At 42.0% G+C, this 10,440-nt stretch overlaps 1 protein-coding gene across 1 annotated transcript in view; it reads right to left on the minus strand.

The window, feature by feature from the left end:
• Nucleotides 1-2,289: 2,289 nt before the first annotated feature.
• Nucleotides 2,290-10,440, minus strand: part of LOC129688752 (tripartite motif-containing protein 12A-like) — a 13,411-nt gene continuing 5,260 nt past the window's right edge. The window contains exons 4-8 of the mRNA XM_055623713.1: nt 9,182-9,412; nt 5,280-5,302; nt 4,176-4,276; nt 3,930-3,956; nt 2,290-3,688 (exon numbers count right to left, since the gene is read on the minus strand). Of these exons, the coding sequence (XP_055479688.1) occupies nt 3,099-3,688; nt 3,930-3,956; nt 4,176-4,276; nt 5,280-5,302; nt 9,182-9,412 (972 nt within the window). The 3' untranslated portion in view covers nt 2,290-3,098. The remainder of the gene's footprint in view (nt 3,689-3,929; nt 3,957-4,175; nt 4,277-5,279; nt 5,303-9,181; nt 9,413-10,440) is intronic.

The raw sequence follows: 10,440 nt of genomic DNA on the forward strand, positions 1-10,440 counted from the left end.
AGGGCTCTAGCCGTCGCCAGGGGCAGCCCCTCGTGTCCAGGGCTCTATTACCATCCTATGCACTTGTCTGTTTAAATTAATTTAAACCCTAAATGAGCAGTAATGACTCTCTCAAGATAAGAAAGGCACCGACATCTGAAGTGAGTTACACTTAATTATAAAGTAGGGACAGTCATTAGAGCCACAGAGTTGAGAGTTTTCAATTTATAGAAGAGCACATGTGTTCTTCTCCATAAACAAAGACGTTTCCCTAAGATACAAATCTTTTTTTAAAAAAATATAATATATGGTTAAGTTTATTCCTAAGTGTTTAATTTATTTTATGGATATCATAAGTAACATTATTTTCTTAGTTTCCTTTTTTTGGATTTTTGTTTGTTATTTCTGTATAATAGTTTTTGCCTGTTTCAACTTTATCGAAAACAGTTCAAGTCTTAGTTTCATTTCCTGTTGGTCTGATAAAACACCCTGAGGAAGGTGACTCAAGGGAGAAAGGGCTTCATTTGGATTCCAATTCCAGGTTGCAGTCCACCATTGTGGGAGAGTCGAAGGGGCTGAGGCTAGATGCATTACACCCGTAGTCATGAGCAGAGTCATGAGTTAATGCATGCCTGCTCTCAGGTTGCTCTGTTCATCTCATCATATATATTATATAATACATATTATGTATAATAAATATATGTTGTCATAGACAAAAATGAAAATCCCAACTGTTCTACTTTATCAGTAAAGACTCTGGAGCCAGATGCTAGGATGAAAACCTGCCAGCTCAGAGAGGCAGAGAAAGTGTCCAGCTGACCTTCCTTCTCAGCTCAGGTCTGGGTTGGAAAAAAAAACAAAAGGCTCACTAGCTCACTAACTGACAGCCCAGGAGGAAAAGGCCAAAAAGCCAGGGAGCTGAGGAGCTGAAGCCCATGCTAAAGCCAGAGCTTGGGCTAAAAGCCCCTTCTTCTCCATGCTGTCTAAAATACCCCTCAACTCAAAGTCCCTCCTACTCTTTAATCCCTGTCAGCTGGTTTCTTGCTTGCCTCTTGTCCTAGTGTTAACTTTATTAACTTTATTATTATGTACAGAAAGCTCTTGGATTAAAGGTGTGTGCTAGGGCTGGGTGAACCACACCATAATCACCTGTTTACAATAAAAAGTTCTTGGGTTAAGGGAGTGTGACAGGGATCAACCACACCAAACAAGAAACAGGGTTTTACAGTTCACAATTTTGTGGTTCACAATGGGGATCAAAGATACTGCAACATATATATTTGCTCATTTTGTGTTTGTGTTTGTAAACTGAGTAGAGCCCAGTGTGGAGTCAGCAGCTGGAGGCCAGTTCTGAGTGTAACTAGTGACTGGCAGCTGGTTCTGATTGTAGCTGGCTGCTGATAGCTGGTACTGATGGCAGCCAGGGAAGGAAAAAAAGAATAAAGATCCTGCACACAAACACACTTGTGTAGTACAATAAGGTAAAGTGTTGGGCTATAGTATATTATTTGCTCTGAGATTACCACCGTGGTATTATCTAACCCGCCATCACAAACAATAAGACACAGACACCTGTTAGATTTATAATTGCCTTTACTAACCTTACTAACCTTGGACTGGGCAGATATTACACTTAACACTGTCTCAATATCCTCACCATCCATCTCCCAGCCCCCATCCAACGCCATCCACCTCAATCCTTCTCAATTGGACTACCTTTCATCCATAATCCCATGGTGCTCGCTTTTATTCTTTCTCTAAGCCTTTCCATGCTGGCACTGGAGTCCTTTCCTCAGTCCCACGTGCTTTTTTCTCCACGATAACCAACGGTAGTGCCCTTCTTCCTCTATTTCCATCCATCTCCTAAGCCTAGGAACCTTAGCCATGCCCACCCCATTCCGCCCTGCCCGGGTTTAGGCCATTTAATGGACCAGTCAGGTGTAATGTTTTAGGCAGTTACACAAACAAGGAAGTGTGTATGTGCCGTGGCGGCAACCAGATCTGGAGCACCAGGAGTTGGCATTACACCAACCTCCAACGCTCCCAAACTTCATTCATTCTCACGCACACACTGGGTGAATGGAGCAAACTCCAAGGGGCAAGCTCCAACCACTGTACATACAGACTGGGTGGATGGAGTAAACTTGAATGAGCGATCTCCACCACTTTACATATATACATAGAGATATATACATATAAACACATCTGGTGCATGGAGCAAACTCAAATGGCTCCAACAACTTCATTTTTTCTCCCACAGCTTATATATTTCAACAAAATCTTTAAAGCAATACAAAAATCACAATGTGGTTACATTCTGCTTTTCTTTAAGTAAATGATTACAATGAGCATACATAGAAAACATATCTGTATCATTTTGCCTTTGGTACAGATGCTGCCTACGTCAGCACAGTCAGCTACTTTCAGTGTGTATAATTTGTGAAATTTTCTCCTTAATTCTTTGATGAAGAAGCATTATGGTGAACCTGGCCTACAGCTAAGGTCCCTTTTTTTGTTGTTTTGTTCTTTTGAGAAAGGGTTTCTCTGTGTAGCCTTGGATATCCTGGATTCACTTTGTAGTCCAGGCTGGCCTCAAACTCTCAGAGATCCACCTGCCTCTGCCTCCTGGAGTGCTGGGATTACAGGTGTGTGCCACTGTGCCCAGCAAGGGTGTACTTCTTAACTAGAGACTCATAACTTTCAAAACTAATAGACCAAGTTGAAGAATTTTCTTTAATCTTTCATTGATGAGTAGAATGTAGTTACAGAGATGTGACAAAAGTCAATGATGGAGTACCTCCCCAGCATGCACAAGGCCTTGGCTTCCATCCCTGCCATAAAGAATAAAAGAAGAACTTGGCAGCAGTGTTATTTTGCATAGTGAGCCCTCAGACATTTACTATTTTACTAATTTACTATTCTCAAAAAAAAAAAAAAAAAAAACTGAGAAGAATATGGCCCAGAGAAATGAATATATCCTATTTATAATGAAAGACTTTCACACAGAAAGACTAGAGACAGGGAAAAAAGCGGGGTGAGAGGAGATAAAATGGTGTCCATGAGTGTAAGCCCATGAGGCATGCAGAGAGCCAAAGGCTCTGCACAGTAACACATGAGGGCTAAGAGTCTGGCCAGCATACTGTCATTAGCTCTGAACACCTCATAGGATTAAAATATGGAAAAACCCTGTCAGGAAAGGAAACTGAACAGAATCTGTAGATGAGAGTCCCATGGTGGGAAATATTGTAAAACGAGAGCGTGCCAGCCCCATAGTCAAGGAAAACGCCAACACGACAGGGAGGAACCATGAGAGAGAGTGTCAAGGTGCTGGGCCTGCCTGTGAGGGTACACTCCTCAAAAACATTATACACGTACTTTTTCTGCAGCCCTATAACCCAGAACCCATATTTAGGTTGATAGTGTAAATCATTATTAACACCCAAACGAAATAAGGGGCTTGGGTGTGAGTGAAATATGGGATTGAAGAGGTAACTTCCATCACTTAATCCCAGGACCCAGGCACTTTTTCCAGACACATCTACTTCCCAGTAATGCTTTCCTGATTGGAGAGCTGGGTATCCCATGATGCCTTCATGACAGCTTTCATCCCTAGCTGAATTTCTTGTTTGATGGTCTTCATATCGTATTTGTCTCTTGTCCGCAGTAATGGCAATTTGTGGATGGTTGTTTTCAACCAGTGTCACTCGAACTGCACAAAAATGACAGGGCTGAGTGTCACAAGAAGAAGGAACAGTCTTATTGGTGTTGTTATGAATATAAGGCTAAGGAGAAAGTGTGCAAGAACTGGAAAGAACTTTGTGTTGAGGTCGCAGGAGAGACAGGAAAGTGCAGAAGCACCACAGATCTTGGGAGATGCAACATGAGGCCTAAGACACACAAGCTCTGCAAGTGAGGAGTGGCTAGCTTAGGAGGCTGTGATCTCTCCTTACCCCAGTAGCGCTGCGCCTCCGTGACCTCTGAAATGATAAAAGTTCACAATAGTAAATGAAAGCAAAGGTATTCTAAAGTCCATTTCTTCCAGATGAGGGGAAGAGATGGAAGCCCTAACAGGGTCAAAGATGAATGCTCCTTTCCCATCAGAGATGGTGAAATCGTCAGTAACAGTGTCTTCCTTGTTCGCATCTAGAAGCCCCTAGAACCCCACAACAAAACTCTTGTAACGTAACTCTCCTCACCTTGCAACACTTGCAGCATGCCTTGAAGATCGGGGGCTCGGAACACTCTTCTTTGTTCCTTGGGGATGGTTTTGGTCTTTGTCAGCGAGAAAGTATGACTCCTAGGGATAACAACAATTAATCTACGTACTACCTAACGACCCCCATGACCCCTAATGACCACTGACTTCAATCCACAGATGCATTTGAGGTCTTTTGACAATGCTGAAGAGGTAAAGAAAGGGTAGCTAGCCATCTGGGGACATGAAAAATAGTCATATTCCGTTCAATTTGCTTTCAGTGCAGTGTTGGGAAGGCCCTACATCCTCAGACTAACAGTTCTTGCCTTCTAAAATTAAACAATTGTTTTCTCCCTCTCTGCCTCCTTGAACTCTCAAGGGATGATGAAATAATAAATCTTAAAACAAATGGAAACTAAGGAGCCTGAAAACAATGTGTGGAAAATACTTCCATGACTGCAGGGTAGGAAATAGGTCTTGAAAAGTCCAGTGTCTTTAAAACCTTTAGCCAATATGGAAACTCGCAGATAACATCTGAGTTTTCAGATTCTCTTGAAGAAATTACAAACACTTGGAAAAGATGAAGACAACAAACTAATACTAATATGATCCCAGTGTCTTAAGACAAGCCTTGGTGTGTTTGGCTGGGTGTGCTCTCTGCACACAAGAATACCCTCCTCCCACACTCGTACAGAGTACGGAAAGGAAGAGCATCGCCACATCCAGGTACACAGGGTGAGCAAAATGCTGGGTTAAGAGTGTCCTAATCGGGGCTGGAGAGATGGCTCAGTGCTTGAGAGCACTGTCTGCTCTTCCTAACTGGACCCGGGTTCAATTCCCAGTTCCAAGGGATCTGACACATTCATATTGATGCACATAAAACAAAAATATTAAAAAAAAGGAGTACCCTAATCTTTTTATCTCCAATCCCACTACTGAGCCACACTCTCCAATTCCCCACAACTCACTTTTCTTTCACAGAACCTAATCTGTTCTCAATAGTTGCAATATTGCCTTTTGATGGGAAACTCAGCACTACATCTAAATTGACCCAACCTGGGAGAAATCATTCTTACCACACAGAAAGAATGGCAGCCATACATACCGTTTTATGATGCTGTCTACTCCCTAGATAGGAACAAAGAAAACAGGAGTTAAGACTTTTCATTAAGATGGCGGGTGGGAATCTTCACAACGTAAAGTCTGTGAAAGAGAAGTCATGATGACACATAGGGAGCCATTTCCTGCAAGTGATGTTGTGTAAATGAGTTTGTTAAGGCAGCAGAGATGACTGTAGGGGAGCAAGCAGGTTGTCCTCAAACGGACTCCCACTGCCAAATCCTCTGGAGTACACACCATGCTGGAAAAAAGAAGCTGCCTGTGGGCAAAGCAGGAAACACTAGCAGGAAGTGCTGCTCCTCCCATACCCTAGGCCAGAAGACATCACGGCAGAGTTCAGGGGTCTGAGAAAACCACGGAGAAAGGACTTAGAACCTATCCTTTCTCATACACCAGAACATAGGGAACATGGGGGCTCCAAGACCCACACAACCCTCTAGCTTCCCTCACAACACCAAGTAGGTCCTTCTAGAGTCAAAGGGACCTGCGAAGTCCATCTTTCAACTCAGCGCAACTGTGTCAGAAATTCACTGCAACAGTATTCTTTCCATTTACTTTCTCTTACTATATACTCTATTCTTTGGAAAGGAATTTTAATCCAGTAACATGGCTGTTCTGATTACATCCAAAGACCTTCGACTTCTGGGTTATCTGGCTGCAAGGCAGACACTTCACACACCTTTAATCCTTCTGGCTGGAATACAAACACACCCTTAGTACACACCTTTAATGCCAAACCGTGAAGTTGAAGAGTGGACAAAAATGACAAATCATAGAAACATGTGACAGAATGAGTCAGAGATAGGCTATACTCAACTCTCAAGAGAACAGAACATGGATGCTATTTAAGAACAGTGCAGGAAGAGAGTCAGCTGGAAGTCAGTGCAGCGAGGGAAATTCTTGCATATCTCTCACCACAATTTTGCTTTTGTCTGTAACTGGCTCACTTAGGCTTTGCAGTGGTTGTCTCTCCACAGTCTACTCGAACACATTCTTTGTAAGACCTTTCACCCACATCTAATGGACTTCCTATTCCTACATTTTCTCTCTTTCTTTCATTATTTTAAACTTCTTTTTAAATGTCTTTCTTAGATTTATTTTATATTTAATTTCACTTTACGCGTGTTTTGCTTGCATGTGTGTCTGTGCCCCACGTGTGTGTCTGGTGCCCAAGGATGTCAGAGGGTGTCCTATCTCATGAACTGGTGATGGTTGGGAGCCACATTTTGGGTTCTGGGAACTGAACACAGGTCCTCTGCAATAGCATCAAGAGTACTTAATGGACCATCACTCTAGCCCTTCTATTTTACTTCTTCATTGCAGCCTTTCATAGCTTTAATATTTATGTCTAAACTCTGTGGACCCTTACAACATCCCAACATTCACCTTAGAGCTAATGTTTTCTGCCTTGGCATTGTTTTTCTTTAAAAACTCACACTTGGGCTGCAGTGATGGCTCAGTAATTAAGAACTTTTGTTGTTGCTGCTTTACATAGTGTCTCAGAGTCATCTGTACCTACGGTTCCAGGGGCTCCAGTGACCCTTTCTGGCCTCCACAGGCACCAGGCATATATGCATGGTGAAGGCAGAGCACTAATGCAATAAAATCAATAAAAACATGTGTATAAAAATAATATGCATGATGTACACAACTTAATCCCAGCACTCAGGAGGCAGAGTCAGGTGAGGCGTGCAAGGCCAGCCTGGACTACATAGTGAGTTCCAGGACAGCCAGAACTCCAACACATCCACCACAGAGTACTGGACGGCTTTAGAAATGAGGAAGAACTGCCGTTTGTGGCAACACGGCTGAGCCGACAGAATCTGTGTCACCTGAAGCAAGCCAGCTTCAACCAAATAAATATGGCACTATCATATGACTGTGTGGATGGTATGAAAACTGATCTCACCGGAGACTAGAATGGAGTAGTCAGTACCTGGGCAGGGAAAAGTGCAAAAGGTGATACTCCAAAGTAAATTTCTGGTATTGTTCAGTTCGGTAGCTATAATACATAGCGTGTTCTTGAAATTACAAAAAGACTTGAGTTGTTGCCATCACACAAACACACACGTGTAGTGATGTGACCCACAAGTGACAAAAAAAATCACGATATATTCATTTTTAAAAAATTAAAATTAAGGCTGGAAAGATGGCCCAGAGGTTAAGATCACTGGCTGCTCTTCTAGAGGTCCTGAGTTCAGTTCCCAGCAACCACATGGTGGCCCATAACCATCTATAATGAAATCTAGTGCCTTCTTCTGGCCTGCAGGCACACATGCAGGAAGAATAAATAAATAAACCTTTAAAAACAAAATTGTTTGAAACAAAACAAAAAATTAAATTAAATTAAATTAAATTTAAATTAACCCAATAGGAAAGAAAGAAATTCGAAAGCTGGAGGCTGGAGAGATGGCTCAGCAGTTAAGAGCACTTGAACTGGCAGCTCTTCCAGAGTGCCTGGGTTCAATTCTCAGCACTTACATGGCAACTTACAACTCTCTGTAACTCCCAGAGGGCCCAACACTCTCACAGGCAAAACACCAATGTAAATAAAATAATAAATGTAGGTAATTAAGAAATTTGGAAGATGCTGAGGATTTCCTAGAACCAACCTGGCCTAAAAATTTTACAACTTAGACAAAAGGAGCACATTCCCATGGAGACACACAAAACAGAAAACGATGCAAGACCTAACTCTGGGCTGTCAAGATGGCTCAGTAGGTAAAGAAACTTGCCATGAAAGCATGTTCAACTCTGAAAAGCATTTCAACCTCTGAAAGCCACATACAGGTGGAAGGAGAAAATCATCTTTCCAAAGTTGTCTTCTGACCTACACATTGACACACCAATAATACACACACCCACACAAATACACACAAACACACACACACACAAATACACACACACAAACACATACACACATTGGTTTTGTTGAGAAAAGGTCTCTCTCTTTAGCCCTGTCTATCCTGGAACTCACTTTATAGACCAGGCTAGCCTCAAACTCATAGAGATCTATTTGCCTCTGCCTCAATTAAAAGTGTTTACAGCCACCATTTACCACATAAAAGGAGTGTAAATGACCTAAATAAATGTAACAAAAAATAAAATTTTACATTTCTCTAAATAGAAAAAAGGGACCCATAATATACAGTGGGTTAATTAGTCAAAATACTTTTTTTCAAAAAATAATGCCATACATTAAAAGGCTATGCATGATTTCCTAAGAGTCCATTCGTTTTCCCTATCTCCCCTCCAATACAAGTCAGGGAGGTGACAGTACATGACTTTAATCCCTTTAAATTATTTTTAATTTTTATTATTGTATGTATGAACATTTGCATGTACATTGTGCACCAGTAGCATGCCTGGTACTTGTGGATGTCAGAGGAAAGTGCTGGATTTCCTAGAACTAGAACTACAGATGGTTTTGAGCTGCCCTGTGGGAGCTGGGAATTGAACCCAGGCATTCCAGAAGAGCCACTTATTTATTGAGCCACTGCAGATAGGGAAAGCCTTAACTCATGCTATGCTGAACAACATAAGCATCTCTCACGGCTAGAAGTTCCTTTGTTAGCCAGTGACTAAGTGGAATTAGTAAAACATATTAGAACCACACACGTCACTACAGAGAGCCAGTGTCATAAATACCCATTAATCCAACAGATCTCCTCCCCAAGATTTAACTTTGTCTGCTGCACTTGATAAACTAATGAACGCAGAATTCCACTCCTTGCCATTTGTGCATGCAGTGATTCCCCCGGCTTCTGAAACTGACTCAGGAAAGAGTTCAGGAAGAGCCCCACTGTGAGCACCAGGAAGACCACAGCAGCAGGGAAGGAAGTCAAGGGCTTCCATGTCTCCTGACTCTGGGACCTCCTGCAGTCTTACCTGCAGCATTTCCATGGCTGAGCACCCCAACTGATGCTCCACATCTGAGATGAGGTCTCCTAGCAACTTGCTCTGCTGGGCATGCTCATTTTCAGACTCTGCCAGGCTGTTCATAATGTCTTCCTTTTCTTGCATCAGCTTCTGCAATTCCTTCTTCTTCTCAGAGTCCAGGATGTCTTCCATTCGTTTAAACTCTGTCTGAACGTTTTCTACATCTTTCTGTATTTTACTCTTCAGTGATAAGAAAAGGGAGAACTATTCAGTTTGTTGAAATGTGCTGTTGTTGATTTTTGTTTGGTTTGGATTGGTTTTTCAAGAGAGGGTTTCTCTGTGTAGCCCTGACTGTCCTGGATCTCACTCTGTAGATCCACCTGCTTCTGTCTCCTGGGATTAAAGGCATGTGCTACCACCCCTGGCCTTGTGTGGTAAGGGAGATAGGGAAAAATAAGGGACTCTTAGGGGACCATGTGTAACCTTTTAGTGTCTATTAATGACATCCCAACACAGAGACCTCTGGCCAGCTTTACCAAGATTACCTAATCCAAACTAGAACACCAAGCTATGATTCCTCTTTCAAGCAGCTGTACAAGACACTTGTTTTTGTCTGTAATACTCCCTCATTCCACTTTTTGAAAAGATAGCTCGGAAGTTATGTGCACTGGCTGCTCTTCCGGAGGACCTGAGTTTAATTCCCAGCACCCTCCTGCAATTCTAGGTCTAGGAGATCTGATGCCCTCTTCTGACTTCCATGGGAACCAGACACACATATGATGGCAAATCCTCACACACATAAAATAAAAATGAAAAAAATTTAAAAAATATTTTTGATAAAAAGAACTTTAAAAAGGTATGTATTAAAAATGTATTTAATCTTTGTGAGTGTGTGTTTGTGTATGCGTGTTTTGCCTGTCTGTATCATGTGTGTGCCAGGTGCCTACCGAGGTCAGAAGAGGGCACTGGGCAATCCAGAACTGGAGTTATGGATGGTTATGACCCACCATGGGGAGGTAGATTACGGTCCTTAGGAATAGCAAGAAATAATTTTAACCATTGAACCATCAGGCAATCCAGAACTGGAGTTATGGATGGTTATGACCCACCATGGGGAGGTAGATTACGGTCCTTAGGAATAGCAAGAAATAATTTTAACCATTGAACCATCTTTCTACCCCTCCCTTGACGTTACTGATTTTGTTGTTGTTGTTGTTATGTATGTATGTATGTATGTATGTATGTATGTATGTATGTATGTATGTATG

Source organism: Psammomys obesus, unplaced genomic scaffold (assembly GCF_907164565.1).
Source record: "Psammomys obesus unplaced genomic scaffold, mPsaObe1.curated_primary_1811, whole genome shotgun sequence".
Classification (NCBI taxonomy): Eukaryota; Metazoa; Chordata; class Mammalia; order Rodentia; family Muridae; genus Psammomys; species Psammomys obesus.